The sequence below is a fragment of the Astyanax mexicanus genome, chromosome 15, assembly GCF_023375975.1.
Source record: "Astyanax mexicanus isolate ESR-SI-001 chromosome 15, AstMex3_surface, whole genome shotgun sequence".
Lineage (NCBI taxonomy): Eukaryota > Metazoa > Chordata > Actinopteri > Characiformes > Acestrorhamphidae > Astyanax > Astyanax mexicanus.
Window position 1 is genome coordinate 23541362 of NC_064422.1, and position 16631 is coordinate 23557992.

The 16631-nt window shown below is 36.6% G+C and overlaps 2 protein-coding genes across 2 annotated transcripts; both read left to right on the top strand.

Moving 5' to 3' along the window:
- Positions 1–2799: 2799 nt before the first annotated feature.
- Positions 2800–6100, top strand: slc16a8 (solute carrier family 16 member 8). Its single transcript, XM_015606314.3, has 4 exons — positions 2800–3029; positions 3339–3482; positions 3995–4840; positions 5173–6100. Exons 1-4 carry the CDS (start codon positions 2819–2821, stop codon positions 5397–5399), a joined length of 1428 nt encoding a protein of 475 aa, XP_015461800.2. The 5' UTR covers positions 2800–2818; the 3' UTR covers positions 5400–6100.
- Positions 6101–7056: 956 nt separating this feature from the next.
- pdap1a (pdgfa associated protein 1a) lies at positions 7057–12852 on the top strand. Its single transcript, XM_007251267.4, has 6 exons — positions 7057–7234; positions 10485–10567; positions 10825–10896; positions 11023–11147; positions 11226–11377; positions 11725–12852. Exons 1-6 carry the CDS (start codon positions 7222–7224, stop codon positions 11757–11759), a joined length of 480 nt encoding a protein of 159 aa, XP_007251329.1. The 5' UTR covers positions 7057–7221; the 3' UTR covers positions 11760–12852.
- The last annotated feature ends 3779 nt before the right edge of the window (positions 12853–16631 follow it).

A 16631-nucleotide genomic window follows, 5' to 3' on the forward strand; every position in this document is an offset into this window, starting at 1 on the left:
ATTTTACTTGTGCATCATTTGGCATGCAAAGTCTACAACATTGAGGACAGAAGTGTTGTCCATTATGCTAACATATAATGTAGCCTAGTTGTGATGTGATAATCTAGAGTGCAGGAGTGTACTGGCAGTTCGCCTATTTGTCTCATACCCTGTCTGAGCATGCTTGCCCCATTAATAATTTCATTTGTTCATAGCGTTGTATTAGGGGATTTGATAAACTTACAAGAAACATGGGGCCCTTCCTCATTTAAATTAAAAGCCAATTCTTTTAAAGTACAGGTTGGGTTGGTTTCCCAGAATGGTTGTAGACTACATTTTATTTTATTGAAAATTCTCCATTCAAAATACTGTACTGTACAACTGCAAAGGAATTGCCAGGTTTTATCATCAGATTACGCAGTACATCTCTGAGGTGCTAGTATATCCCCGATCCCCGGAAGTTCTCTTACATGTCAGTAATCCTAAAGTCTCCCTGCTTCATAATGTACTTATGCATTCATCCAAATGTATAGAGAACAATCACACGTATTCTTTGGCATTAGGAAAAGAAGATTACTTGGATTGTGTGCGTGTGTTCTAGGAATTTTCATATGCAGTGTGAGGCACGTACTCTACTGGGCTTGCATCAGTATTTCAAGGACTGGTTGTTTTTCTTTTTTTCTTCTAAAAATTTCCGCCAACAGCCATTTGCTGTCTGAGGTTTGCTTTTTTTATTTAGCACCGGTACTACACAGCTAATTTAAACAACTGTTATTGTGGTATTGGCCATTGTAAAACTTTTCCTTGCTCAATCACTTCTGGGTTGTTTGGCTTTATGTTCAGAATCATCCCACCCAAGAAGCTCATGTGGGACTCACATGGTTGGAATGTGAGCTGGGTGGGAGGAAACCAATTGGACTTCCCAATAGGGTCCCCTTTGTACAGCCCACCTTAATCTCACGTTGGTTGCATGTAGGTCCCATGTGCAATGTACAACCAAGGTGGGGGCCTTTGTTTATGAGGTCCAGTACTGACGTCCATATGTTGGGCTTACATGTTGGGATAAAGCCTTCTGGTCCTCAGTCGGGTTACCCATACAGTTCTCACATGGGCATGTTATCTGGGACTGTACTCCTAAACACTTTAGTTTTTTTGAGAAAACACAAACACCTGAACAATTCAAAATGTTTATAACTCAATTGCCAATTTTCATTAACACTGCCCAACCTGTCACGGTTCATCCTCTCATTGTCAACACTTTGAAGCTTGCCTTGACAGGATGGATACATGCATGACAAGAAATAAAAAGTAAAATAATTACTGTGTAGTCTGAGGTCTTTTAAAAGCTTTTTTGATAAAAGTAATACAGATCCTACAGATTGGATCATACATTATACAGCTTTGAGGCCAAAGAAACAGTATTTTGATAGTGACCCTTAAGTGTTCAAATGTATTTGTTCAAACATCAGCTCCATCAAAACAAACAAACAAAAAATCTGACTCAGACCAGAATCAACCGGCAGATCTAAAGCCCGGTTTCTAACCCCACTGTTGTTGTTATGCTTAAAGAAATGTCTAGTGCAAGAAAGCTGTATAATTGTAAACAGGTTTCGTAATTTAGCTTAATCTACAGTACAAATTGAACCTCAGATCCAGTAAAATATGAGCTTTTTGCGGAATTACTCATGATTAGCTGGGGAGTTGTGTGACAGGGCCCTCCCTCTCGCTCAGGAACAGAGGGTTTATTTGGCAGTTTATTTGGCAAATCAGAACAGGATTGGTGCTAGGAGAGAAGTGGAGAACTGGGCTGAATTGGAAGATTGGAAATATTTTACATGATTCATTCATTTTTTAAGATTGGAAATACTTTATCCATTTTAGGGGTCATCTAAAAACTCTGGCCTGCTTGTAAGTGTGAAAATGAATGAGACTGAAGAACATTTGTTCATATTGATTTTATCTGCTCATCTACCTCTGGAAACTGAGGTGCTGAAGTAGCCAATACAGTCAGTTTTTGGAGAGCTCCTACGTGACTTCTTCTTCTTCTAGGTACAGTAAAAAGCTTGGACCTTATAATATAACTGAATATTACTATGACTATTAATATAGATATATATATTTTTATGTTTTGATTATATTAAAGTCGACATTATTTTAAGAATGTATTGTTTGTTTACGTTAGTTATTATGGATGATAGCTTTATATACTTCTATATTTTTTATATACTGCTTTATACTATTTTGTCATTCGTTTTAGATTTTTTTAGAGCTATTTTCTTTATTATTTTTTCCTTGACTATCCAATTGACTAACATATTGAAATAATTGAATACATGTATCTAATCAAATCATCACACTGTATGTTTGACTGGAAGTATACATTCTGTAAATATATATCAAATACAGTATATATTCTGAATAAAGGGATTATTTGAACAGTACATGACACAAGTTCAAAAACCAGTGTTGAATGAACCTTTCTAACCCTCAGAATAAGATCAGTCAAGTTTAGACTGGTCTAATCAGCTTACATTCTGCTAATGAACTGTTTCAAGAAGTCATACTGGTTACACAGAAAGGGAATACATGATTTTAACAGTATTATAAAGAGTTCATTCACTTTTAATAAGTCATTGGTGAGGGTAAACTATCAAATGCAGTGATGAAGATGAACCAGTCTTTTTGATATCTGCACTGCACCTATCTGTATGTCTGGTCAATTTGGTTATTTTTTTATTAACTTTTTCTACTAGGTCATTTATCATAAAATGTATTAAAATCAGACAATTTACATATTATTCTTGTGATTTCTGCAGGAATCACCTCCATCAGCAGGAGGATGGGGGCTGGTGTTGTAGATAAAGTGAAGCCTCCAGATGGAGGCTGGGGCTGGATCGTGCTTCTTGGGGGTTTCGTCATCACAGGCTTCTCCTATGCCTTTCCTAAAGCCATAAGTGTGTACTTTAAGGAACTGATGCGAGACTTTGGGTGTGGCTACAGCGACACGGCATGGATTTCCTCCATCATGCTGGCCATGCTGTATGGCTCAGGTGAGCAACAGTAACATTACACATATATAAGACATTGCACATAATTACCCCTAAGCAAGTCTGAGGTTTACTTCTTCCTCTTAATTTTTGAACTGAAGCTACAAGGGTAATAATATAATCTGTATGGGTGACATAGACTTCAAATACATTTTAGATATACCTGTCTTGTGGCTCCAAACCGAACATTATTATTAGATACTATTAAATAACTAAATTGGGGAGTGATATAAATAAACATTTTGATTTAATATGTATAAAGTTTTGGTTCTGTATTTTAATTGAATGAGCCATTTTGCTTTAATTAAACAGGCCCAGTTTCTAGTATTATGGTGAACAGGTATGGCTGTCGTCCAGTCATGCTCTTTGGGGGACTGTTGGCATCAGCTGGGATGATTGGGGCTTCTTTTACCACCAACATCATTCAACTTTACCTCACAGCTGGGGTAATCACAGGTAACAAACCATCATTAACCATCACAAAATTTTGCATTTCATTTAGAAATAAAATTCTGGAGGAACAGTAGAGAGAGGCACACATTCCAAGCTGCTTGAGGTCTAGTGTGAAGTTTCCACAATTACTGGAGAGCCATGTCATCTGCTGGTGTTGGTCTACTGTGTTATATCAAGTCTAAAGTCAGTGCAGTGTTTTCCCACAAAATCTTCATGTTTCCCCTCTGCTGACAACTTTTATGGAGATGCAGGTTTAATTGTAATTATAAGTACACTATCAGTACTTCCTTCACTTGTTAAAGACATAACATTTGGCTCAGAACTGCCCTGTATTGGTTAACATCCATGCCAATGTAAAATATGTAATATAATCATGTAGTTAGTTCCTTTTTTGTATGTGAAGGAAGAAATATGAGCCTTAAGAAGTGTCCAACAAAAAGAAAAAAAAACATTTGAGTGGAAAGCACGATCTGAAAAATGGCATGCAATTTAATCCAATGTGTTCTTCTCTATAGGTCTTGGCCTGGCTCTGAATTTCCAGCCCTCTTTAATTATGCTTGGATGCTATTTTGATAAGCGCAGGCCTCTGGCCAACGGACTGGCTGCTGCTGGGAGTCCAGTCTTTCTATCAGTTCTCTCTCCACTAGGACAAGTACTGCTGGAACGCTATGGCTGGAGAGGTGGCTTCCTCATCATGGGCGGCTTGCTGCTTAACTGCTGCACCTGTGGAGCTGTTATGAGACCACTGAGATGCAGAGTTAGGACAACTGCAGCCAGGGGTGAGGCGAATGCTCTAGAGCTGAAAGAGATGCTCCCATCAAAACCTGGCCAGGAGAACAGCAATGTAAATACTAAAGCTAATAAGGAAAACAACAAGAAAAAGAAGCTCCTTGATTTCAGTGTGCTTCGTGATAAGGGACTTGTAATTTATATTATTGCCAAATTCATAGTCGTCCTTGGTTTGTTTGTTCCAACAATTCTCTTGGTCAACTATGCCAAAGACCAAGGTATTCCCGACAAGGATGCAGCCTTTTTGCTTTCCATTATTGGATTCATTGATATTTTTGCTCGCCCAACATGTGGCATAGTGGCAGGCCTAAAATGGGTAAGGCCCAAGATGCCCTATTTCTTCAGCATAGCCTTACTTTTTAATGGCCTTACAGATGTTTGCTCAGCCAGAAGTACAGACTACAAAGGACTGGTTATCTTCTGTGTGTTCTTTGGGCTTTCATATGGTATGGTGGGAGCTCTGCAGTTTGAAGTGCTGATGGGTATTACAGGAACTGACACTTTTTCCAGCGCCCTGGGACTGGTGCTTCTTTTTGAGGCAGTGGCAGTACTCATTGGACCTCCTTCTGCTGGTGAGTTTATCTATAGTGTTTTATTGCAGGAACAAAACCTTACATATCTAGAAAGTTAAATGTATAGTATAATGTACAAACAAAACTGCTGTACACTGGTGTAAAGGCATTTTATCGTATGTAAATAAGGAAATATTTGCCTATGTGATGAAAAATGATTACAATGTAAAGCTAGCAATCCTGCATTGATTTTGACAGATTTTGACATGGCAGTTAAAATCAGCCAGTCAGACATTAGATGTTATTAATGAAAGTCCATCTTCTTATCTTATGGCTTCTGTTTTTTATTTATTTATTTTAACATATGTTTTTGCCGCTATATTTCCCTACAGGGCGTTTAGTGGATGCTTACAAGAACTATGAGCTGATTTTCTATATGGCTGGAGGAGAGCTGATCACGGCTGGCATATTCCTTACTGTAGCATCATATCGCTGCCTCAAGCGACGAAGGAATAAGGACACAGGCTTGGGAGAAGACTCTGATATTGAGAGCAACCATACTGAACATAACCATAATAGCCATGAATCCAACTGTGCCATAAAAGATAATGAAAGATAGAGGTGTAAGATTACAACGTGCACAATGTAAATTGATGGGAAATTTAGTTCAGTTATTCAGATATAAAAGTGTAAGTGGTTGTTTTTACATTTAAATCAATATGTTTTTTAAACTTTATTGTGGTAATTATCATGTCTAGACAGCTAGTAGTGTATATCTAAGTAGTCAGCTACTTAAGTTGCAAATCCTAAGTCCCTAATCCTAAGTTGCAAAACCTACGCGTTCCATTTATCACGGAAGTTGGAGGTCACCTCTCGGAATTACACAATTACAAAGTTACACTATGTTGAAGGCATTCCAGTCTTGTTGACACTGTTTATGGTAAATCGAGGTTAGCGCTGTTGGGGATACTAGTTGGTAACAAAGCATTATACAGTATATTGTGTGTTCGGCATATTCACAGATAGTAGCTGGACAGTACTGTGTGTATGACCGGACTAATGACACACAAATAGATAATAATAATAATAAACTGTACAACACCACAATATTAATTTTACTACTGGTGCAGCCATTTTGGATACTGAAGTTCCCACTCAAACTTGAAAATTCTGTCATCTGAGTTTAACATTAGATATGTTTTAGTAATTCAATGTTACTTATGTCTAATTATAAATGAGAATAATTATTCTCTTTTGTTGCAGATCAATAACTATTTTATGCAGGTACCTCCTCCTAAAACCCCAGATTTTGCTTTTTATACTGACATTCTACAGATGGTTTATTTATTAAATATATTTATTCATCACATTTACAGGACAATGATTGTATAGAACGCTACTTTAATAAAACAAAAATAAATTAAACTTATTTAAAGATTATTCAGAATGAATAATTCTGTTGTTTTAGCTGTGTATTCTTTATTAAATGGAAACAAATCAGTACATGCATATGCATATAATGATGCATATAAATATTATATACATATAATAGTGTACATGATGCATAAATATTGCTTGTGTAGACATAAAACTACACAAATTTTAAACAGTTTAAAATCTAGCTTCTCTTTTGGTAGTATAAGAGTAATGCAATGTTTTATGTCTTTTTTAAAGGCAACAAAAAGATCTTTTTTATGTGAGTTTACATATATATATATATATATGTATATATATATATATATATGACAAAAAAAACAACTTAAAAATAAAAGTATAAGCTAGATATTTAAATATGCATGTTTGTTTATCTGTCATTCCTTAAAACAACCAATAATACATCCTTCTACAAAACAAAATATTTTCATTACTCTTATGAATAATAAACACATAAGGTTTTGCATAAATGTAAAATATATTGACTTTGCCAAAAAATGACGGGGTAGTTGCTAGATTCAGTGTTGTGCTGAAATTGTACGAAATCATTTTTAGCTGGAGAGATTCCGTGTATAGGTATATATGTCCCTCCTTTCTTTTTAAGTTGCTTATGTTTATTTCTTACCTTAAATATTTCTTCACGTCATGTTTTCTCATTCAGAAAACCGCCTGGCAATGAAATGCACGGTAGGAGGCATGAGACCCGCCCCGTTGCAGCTATTAGCTCTTTCATTTGCTCTGACTTGCCATAGTCAGCCTACGGCGCATTTTAATTGGTTAAATCCCGTGTCTGTCAGCTGTCCGGCTGTTGATTGGCTATGGCTCGAGGTTTCTGCTTTGTTCAACGTGACTCACTCAGGAAGCGGCAACGTTGTTCTTCGAGCACATCCAGCAGTCGAGGGCCTTGAGAACAAAACTCATCATTTTAATATAAAATAAATAAAACACTCACAAGAGCTAGATTTAGTTCGCAGGTTTCTCTCTCGCGGTTCCGGACTACGTTAACAATGCCCAGAGGAGGTGAGTGGATGGAGGGGGTTGGTAGTTGAATTGTTTTAGCCGGAGAAAAACACGAAGCTAACTGGAGGAGAAACGTGTTAACATGCCGCTTACTTTCTCAATCTGTCACATCCATAACTTGGCTTGGCTAAGTTGGCATCAGTTCGCTTCAGGCGCTGAAGCACAGTGAGTACAACACCACAGTGCTTACTCACTGTGTTATTTAGCTATTAAATATAATTAAGTTAAAACTAGTCTGAGTTATGAAACGGTCTGAACCCGCCTGGTTTTCCATTTGTTAGCCAACCCAGCTAGCAGAGGTTTCCTTCGCGCAGAGCGGTTAGCTAGCTATGTAGCTGCAGTAACTAGTTCTGCTTCAGTAGTAAGTTAGTTACCAGGTTATAATATAACCAAGTGTATAGATACGACGACATTACCATTCAGTTAGGTAAAAAAAGCTGTACTCCTCATGTTGGGCGAGATAGCCTTTTCTAAACTAGCTAGACCAGCTAACGCTAGCTTAGCTTCGCATCTCTGGCGGCATCTGGGTAGCGGTCCGTGTGGGTGAGGTAATAATCTAGCTAGTTAGCCGTGGTTAACTAACGCTAGTTTAGTAAACGCTTAAGACTTTTGTTGAGACCACTGTTCCCCAGTTGTAACTGGTCTCTTCTATACGCGGACCGTATTGTTTTCACAGTTTTGTGTTTTTAATGTGTTTTTACAGGGCAGGCCACCGCCGCTAGCTAACCTAGCTACTAGTCAGCTAGATAGCTTGTCGCTAACCGCCAATCGCACTGCGCATGCGTGAAGTATGTTTTTTTTGTAATCTGAGTCGAATCCGTTGCCATGATACATGCGCTGTTAATGCGCGCGTTTATAGCGAGCCTTTTCTGCCTAAAACAATATTTTGGACTATCAGAGATTATAGCTAGATAAATAGATCTGTAAACAATTTTGACTAGTCACAACAGAAGTCTCCTTAACCCTATATGGGATGCTGTTGCCCTTTTTGCTTATTAAACTCTCCTTTGTGCTTTTATTATTTAAAGAAGTATATTTAAAAGCCTATTTTTGGCTTTTTTGCTTTTATTTACAGGTATTTTTGTATCTGTTGCTTTAGGCCAACATTACACAGTTTCACCAAAGAGTAAACATACTAAAGCAGTGGTTCTCATTTTTATTAAAATAACAAGGACCCCAAAGTAGGAGTGGGTGATATGGCCCTAAAATAATGTCACAATATTTCATTGTATTTTTTTGATAATGTATGACAAAACACAAAAAAGAAGAAACAAGAATACACCAACAACATGAAAATGTAATTTTATTATTGCATACAATATGAACAATAGTCAATGGTCCAGATTGCCCTGATACTAATAATATCTCTACATATCCAATAATTAAGTACAATGAATGATACTGAACAGATAAAATTTGTCTCTAGTAGATATATAATGGGAAATAAGAACAGTGTAAGTTTTTCTTTAGCTAAAAACAGCAAAAAAAAGTATCCTGATGTGATAATTAGGGGTGGGTGGTATGGCATGATATTTCAGGGTATAAATCGTTCCCAACATTCAAAAATATGGCACAACCCTACCCCCAAGCTTTAAATTTGGTCAGAATTTTATTCTCAACAAATACAAATTTCATGCTATAGAGGGTTCATGTGATTCTGACTAATCATGTTACCACAGATTTGCATGGAGATTCACGCTCTATAATTACAATTTTATGTGTAAAAAATACTACGCTAGTAGAAATTGCAGATGCAGATATTAGCGTTTGTTCTAAACAGAATTCCTTTACAGATAATTAAACATGGAATTTTTACTAGTCAGAATTACAGGAATAATGGTGATGGGCAGCCATTATTGTTGAGCCTGGGGAACAGTGAGGGTTAAGGGTCTTGCTCAAGGACATAACAATGGCAGCTTGCCAAACCCAGGTATTTAACCTGCGGAGCTCTCCTGCCCATGTGCACTTATGCAAATATTTATACAACACTGTGCAAATGGATGTTTTCCCCAGTGAAAAATGATAGTTGTGCACAAGCTGTTTTAATGTTTAAAATATGCAGCAAAACTTAATTTCACAATATCTTTGCATCGAATTTTATAAATGGTATGTACGATTGAATATATGAGTGATGTGACTGTACATGTACAGTGTGTTTGAGTATATGTGTTTTTGTCTAAAATGATAAATTCATAGTTTAGAAGCACAAGTGCATGCAAAGAACATAAAGTGGATCTATATCATGCATATTGTAGTGTATGGAGAGGAATTGGTGCCAAATTTAAAAGCAAACACTACTGTGGAAAAATGTAAATGCAGTCCACAAGATGCATTGCTTTTCTACTCTAACATACTGAATAGGTGTCAAAATAAATAAAATTCAAAACCACTATTACATTACATTTCACTGCACTTGACCTCTTTATTGGAAAAAAATGTACACTTTAAAAACCAGATTAACCAGCACAGTATTCATGCCAAAATGAAATGTAAACACTGTCCAATCAGAACCCACTACTGAAGTTGGGATGAGGCTGAGAAACCAGTCAGATGTGAGCACTCATAGCTGTACTTTAAACCAGAGAAAAGGTATTTCATTACAGGATATAAGAGGAAATAAACACACTATTTCTATAAATTAAGGCTGGAAAAGTTATAGACGACTGCTTGCTTTTAGGTTGTTATGTAGATTTTAAAACAGGTCCGTTTCTCACACTTAGGATGTTTTCACACTAGGCTGTGCTTTCTCCAGGGCTTTGGTAAGTTTGGTCCTGAATGAACATTGCAGCGCTGCTCCTAGACGAAATGCAATCCTGTGCATTGTGATTTGCTTTTAAACATTTGTAGCGCCACACAGTACAAATATAGTTCAGCTAAACTGCTTGCGTTTAATGAGATTTGTGTACAATTCTGACACGAATTCAGTGTTTGGTTTTGAAAACGCAAATTCTTGTATTGTTTTGTATTGTAATTCGTGTATTGTTCAATAATATCAAGTGCAGTTAAATGCACTTGCATTTTATGTGAAATGCATTTTATGGTGTTCCACAGTAGTGTTTGTTTTTTTTTATTTGGCACCAATTCCTTTCCATAGTATTGTTTGCTAAAATGGATGAGAATCTGATTACAGTTGTGAAATGTGAAAGAAGGGTTCTTATTCAGTTGGATTATGGTGACCTGGGGAAAGAATCTGCCTATAAGTGTTAGTTATTCATTGCATATATCTGACTTGTCACTGATATGCCCTTAGGAAAAAAAGGCTACAAAGGTCGTGGCAAACAGTTCAGCAATCCTGAAGAAATTGACCGACAGATGCGAGCACAGAGGGAAAAAGTAAGTGTTGTTTTTGGTCCCCCTGCAAATTCTATGCTTTGTAATATTAAATAAGTTTAACCTATGATGTGAATATTGTTAAAGATTCCCAAACTTCATATATTCAAACTATTCTGTGAATAAATGCCAAAATTAGAATCTAAATAGATTTTGTGAAAAGAAATTCTCCCAGCTCTTCATTTAAGCTTGTTCATCAAGGAATACACACTTTGATCCAAGCTAATCTGAGGATGAATGTCTTAACATTTTTTTTGTAGGAGGCAAATGGTGGTGTAGAACGTGAAAGTGCTTCAGACTCTGAGGAGGAAAGCAGCAGTGAAGATGAGCAAGTAAGTACAAAGCATGGAGATGGATATATTTTTTTTAATGCATAAAAGGCACCCAGAAAAATTGTCCTGTACTCTCATCACATGTTGATCATCAGACTTACTAGTTCTCAATGTCTGTTGTTAAAGGACCAAAAGAAGAGTGGAGTGGCAGGATTGATTGAAATCGAGAATCCAAATCGTATCTCCCAGAAAAGCAAAAAAGTTACAGAAATAGACGACAATGCGCCAAAAGAGCTCTCGCGCAGAGAAAGGTTTGTGGCAACAAATAGATAAACCTTCATAGGCTGAACACTATGAATATTGTTAATTTACATATGTCTTCATTGCAGAGAGGAGATTGAGAAACAGAAAGCAAAGGAGCGCTACATGAAGCTGCATCTAGAGGGGAAGACTGAGCAGGCCAGGGCAGATTTGGCTAGACTTGCTATTATTAAGAAACAAAGAGAAGATGCAGCCAAAAAAAGAGAAGAAATGAGGAAAGGTGAGTCTATTCTTTCTCACTGTAGGTTGAAAGTTATGTTAGTGTACTAGTCATGCAGGCCTTCCTCATTTAGCATGTTTACAACATTTGCAGATGCTTTTGTTTTGGATAAAAAGTCAATAAATGAAAATTTTCCATGTTTTCTTTTTTTTTGTAATAATAAAGATTAGGACTGTATGATATTAAGCACAATACTGGCATTGCAGTTAATAATTTTCAGGGACTGTAAGATGAAACAAGAAGTAAATCAAATTGTATTATAGTTTGAGAACTATGCTGCCTGTTGGCTTGAGTGTGTTTGAGCCAAAAGCTTAAATGTTGTCTTTCTTTCTTTTTATGTTTTTCAGAAAAAGAGGCACAGGAGGCCAAGTCTAAACGTTAGCCTCCTTCCCACCCCTCAGGACAGGGCTTCACTGGGGTGGGAGGGAAGGGACCAAATTAATTAGGGATTCAGCTCAGGGGTGTCCAGGCACACCGTCTTTTCATCCTCCACTGGAGCGGGACAGGACGGCGATTTGGACATTTTAAAGAGTCGGCTAGAAGTGGGGGTTAAAGGCAGGAGCTAAAACTCCTTAAAATAGAGGTTGGTATGGAGCACCGTAATGCCCTTTTTGCCCCCACACCTCCACTGTGCTCTGATCCTAAAGCTGCTGGAGTTTACTCTTACAAATTAGCTCTTTTGATATATTTTAATGTACCTCTGATTGGGATACTGTTGAAGGTTTGGGCGGGTTGTGCCCTTAATGATGTCTCCTGACCTGTACTAAAGGAGTGGGGTAAAGTAGAGAATGGAGAAACACTAGCAAACCTGTAGCACCTGTAGAACACCATCTGCTCCTGTTCTGGCCTGTGCCCACTTCTGTGGCATCATGTTTCTTAATTTTCAAATGCATAAGCTACCTAGAGAAAGATTCACCTGCTCTGAATGAGCATATTTTTCGCGTGCATGTCAGTTTTTTGATGTATCAAATGTCATTTTGCTGATTCACAGAAGATTATGTATTATTCCATTAATAAGTAAAAAGTTGATTTGCCTATGAACAGGGCATCAGCAGTATTAATCCACCATCTTTTGTAATGTTCACAATATATAGATATTTTAAGCAGAAAAGGTTTACTTCTTGTTTTATCCACTTGGTGTTCATGCTTTCCTCTAAAAAAATAATCTTTTTTTTTTTGCCTTTAATTGTCCATGACCCACTCGAGAGATATCTCTTGTGTGAATATTGTATGCTTCAGCCTTTTTGTGGGACCTGACTTGCCTTGAACAGTAAGGAAAGCAATACTACACTGATGCAGGTGATGCAACATTTAGCTCAGCTCAAAAATGTATACATTTTGAAAAGTGAACATTTGTAAAGTGCTCTCCAGGACTAAGAAAGTATTTACATTATGAGGTATTGATAGGAAGAATATTATTCACTTGTATCCTATCTTGATTTGTTGTATAGAAATAAATTCATTAGTACATTAAATTGATTGTCTGTCATTGTGTCAAAGACTGGGTTTGTTACCTATAAAACCATAGCCTTATATGTGTAATATATACAGTACTGTATTGTCTCTTTATGTATGTGAACTATACTTCATAATATCTAAAACATTTAAGTACATATTTACTAGTAAATAATCAGTGCTTTTAAGTTTGTTATGGGATCACAAAATGAAGAACCACCAATGAAATAAGAGTATCAAAAGTGGACCAAATGTTGAACCTTATTTTTTTTGTATTAGCTAGTGTCCATTAATGTAATTAGGATAGCCTACTGTCTACAGGTATTACATATCCTGATTACAACATGTTCTATTGCTCTAGGCTGCATAGAACATACCGGTATTAGAAGCAGAGAACATACCGCTATTATTTAAACTTTTATTTATTGAATAGGCAAAAAGCAGGTCAAACAGAGCCCAGTTTACAGATTTTTCTTACATGACAGTGGCTCCTTTTTATTTAAAGAGTGTGAATGTATATAAAGCAATAATAAACAGATCTGACCCTTGGATGGATTGACTTTAAAAGACATTGGAATATGTCCAGTGCTATTTAGCACCAAGATGTTATCAGCAGATCCTGTCCAAACAAGTTAGCTTTTGCTCTCCACATGCAGCAGTGACCATGACCCTTTGCTGGCTCACCTTCATGTTTTTGAGATGCTCTGATCCAGTTGTGTAGCTATTACAAATTGGACCTTATGAAAGTGACTTAATTACCTTAAACAACTCACTGTTCACTTGCTGCTTAATATGTACTGTTTATCCTAACAGTTTGACAGGTCATAAAAGAAGATTATCAATTGTTCACTTGAACAAAAGGTTTGAATGTCATACCTAATTAAAAGTTTTTTACAAGGCCAAAAAAAACCTGGAAAAAAGAATAGTTTGTTATACTGCAAAGTGTTCTACATTGTAGAGGGAGATACAGGCTGTAGAGAAGTGAGATTAGTCTTTCTTGTGCCACCAATGCTTTTAAGACCTGGTTCTGGCCACTGAGGGGCAGTAATACTTTTGAATATTTTTAATTCTTTGAAGCTTTACCAAATGGTTTATCAGAAAATTTGTTTTATGCTGGTGCTTTAACATAAATGTAGCTATAAAGTTATGAAATGAATTTATATTAATGGACTAAATATTTGTTTTCCAGATCTAGCAATGTGCAACTGTTGATTTGTTTTATTTCAGAAACATTTGAGCTTTAGAAAAAAAATAAGTACACTTTTGACATTAAACATGACTTGTATTCATTTGAATAATTGTACTAAACACTTTTCACTATATATTGATACATAGTCAAAAGTTGTTTTTTTTTGTTCCTATTTTTTCCTATTTTCTCCCCAATTTACACGGCAATTACCCAACCCACCCATTAAGACTCCCCCTATCACTAGTGATGCCCCAATACACCAGGAGGGTGAAGAGTAACACATGCTTCCTCCGATACATGTGAAGTCAGCCACCGCTTCTTTTAGAGCTGCTCCGGTACATCAGCTCACAGACGCCCTGTGCTGTGAACATCACCCTAGGAGTGATGTGGGGAGAGAGCACCATCTACCCACCCAGAGGGAGCAGGGCCAATTGGCGCCCTATTTGGACACTTTTTAATAAATTTTTTTTTTCTAAATTTTGTACATCTTAAATTTAATCTTGACAATAAAGCTATACAGGAACACACGAGGAATTATATTATAAACAAAAAATGTTAAACAAACCAGAATGTTCTAATAAGTAGCCATATTTAGCTTTAAGGACAGAGCTGCAAACTCTTGGAGGAGTTCCTGGAGGTACTGAACAATAATTGCTCAAGAATAGTTAAACAAACGCTGTGAGCTCCAGCTGATCTTAAAGCAACCCAAATCACTTGTCTCAGTATAGATCAGGGGATTATGGAGGCCAAACACCTTTTGTGCTTAATGCAGAATTTCATGTGTCCCTTAATTGTTTTCATATCCTAAATATTAATCTACAATGTAGAAAATAAATGAAATAAAGAAAACTTTTTTTGTGTCCAAACTTTTAACTGGTACTGTATTCAAATGTATACATGTTTAAATTGATCATGCAGTGTTACCACACACCTGTATAAGTTGTAAGGTGTTATATTGTGAGTAGTCCTGTTGCAGTTACTAGGTTTGGACAAAAAAGTTTCCCAGAAATAAGTGTGATAAACTATAAATTGTCATTTTAACATCATTGAGTGGCAATAATATAATGATAATGTAATATGATAATGCAATTACTAAGACTGCCACAATTACATTTTTGTTTGGAGGATGTATTGTTCTAGAAGTAATTGATATTGATGAATAACTGATATTATTGTTATCAATGTTCTCTTTAATAGATATTTAAAGGAGCAATTCAATTTTAATGATCAAAAATATAAAGATATTAAAGTTACATATAACTTGCTAAGAAGTACTGGAACTAAACCTAATGGGCAATATTAAGGTCATCAAACATTACAGTTTAGTACCAATCAAAAGTTTGGACACATTTTATTTAATGTTTTCCCTTATTTCTATATCTAATTTATTTTGTATGTTGTAGATCAATATTAAAGACAAAAAAAATTAGGGCCACATATGGAATAATGTAGCGAACAAAAGAAGTGTTTGGGGGGGGACCCGAGTGGTCCAGCGGGCTAAGCGCTGCCACCATGGTCAGGAGATCGCCGGCTCGAATCCTGTTCATGATATTGATCAGTACAAGGCATTTGTGAGCTGCGTTTTCCTCCGAGTGCACTGTGATGCCACTCTGGAATGCTGCATCAGCAGCAGTTTAAAAAAAGAGGCAGTTATAGATACTTCACATGTATCAGAGGAGGCTAGACTTCACTCACCAGTGATAGGAGGAGTCCTAATGAGTGGGTTGGGTAATTGGCTGTGTAAATTGGAGAGGAAATGGGAAAAAATTAATTCTCCACAATCCCCTGACCTAAACCCAACTGAGATTGGTGATTTGGTAACGGAAAAGCAGCAACTATTTTTCAGCACTTCCAGGAGCTCCTTCGAGACTCATGAAGTCACTGAGATCAAATAGAAAAGTGTGAGAGATCTGTTCTCAAATCTAAATGTGGTACTTAGAAGAAACTAAAGTTCTTGTATAGCATTAATGTCTTCAAAACCACCATCAATATCATCAACAGCGCAGTGTGTGGTAATTACCGTGAACCCAATACTAGTTCCTGTCCCATGACTTTTGGCATGTCAGTACAAATGATAAGATCAGTATTGTAACACATGACTTAAAAGGTATGAGGGTTCTGTTTACCCAACTGGTCTCACATCCTGCTTTTTCACATCAGATTTGTTTCAGTTTGTTTCAGGGCTATTACAACCATGTGCACAAAGTACAAATTAGGTACAGTGAGTGGTGGTAAAGAATGGTATATATTTTTTAAAGAAGCGTAATGAATTAATCAACCAACAGCTTACAACTTCAAACATGCTCATAATGCAGCTTAAGTAAAGAAATAACTTAGCCAACACCAGCCATTCCTGGGCCTGCAGTCATATAGTGCTGCAGTAAATGTTATATGTTTTAGATTGGGATATTTGAATGTAAACTATTTGAGAAGATCTATTAGTTCTTCTCTAATCTAACATAGCATCAGTCATATAAATGTGTCATCATACATCAACGTCTAGAGAGTTGTCTAAAAACGGACGGTGAGTGTTGGCGATCATAGTTCTGTTTTCACAGTAGCTGAGATCTAGAGTTTCACAGCGTGATACACTGATCTCCTTCCCTGTGA

What these genes read in the sequence shown, in the direction of transcription:
- slc16a8 (XM_015606314.3), top strand. Translation starts at nt 2,819, where the DNA reads ATGGGGGCTGGTGTTGTAGATAAAGTGAAGCCTCCAGATGGAGGCTGG. An exon ending in GGCCATGCTGTATGGCTCAG is followed by an intron (nt 3,030 to 3,338) that starts GTGAGCAACAGT and finishes TTAATTAAACAG; the next exon opens with GCCCAGTTTCTAGTATTATG. An exon ending in CACAGCTGGGGTAATCACAG is followed by an intron (nt 3,483 to 3,994) that starts GTAACAAACCAT and finishes TCTTCTCTATAG; the next exon opens with GTCTTGGCCTGGCTCTGAAT.
- pdap1a (XM_007251267.4), top strand. An exon ending in TGCGAGCACAGAGGGAAAAA is followed by an intron (nt 10,568 to 10,824) that starts GTAAGTGTTGTT and finishes TTTTTTTTGTAG; the next exon opens with GAGGCAAATGGTGGTGTAGA. An exon ending in GCAGCAGTGAAGATGAGCAA is followed by an intron (nt 10,897 to 11,022) that starts GTAAGTACAAAG and finishes CTGTTGTTAAAG; the next exon opens with GACCAAAAGAAGAGTGGAGT.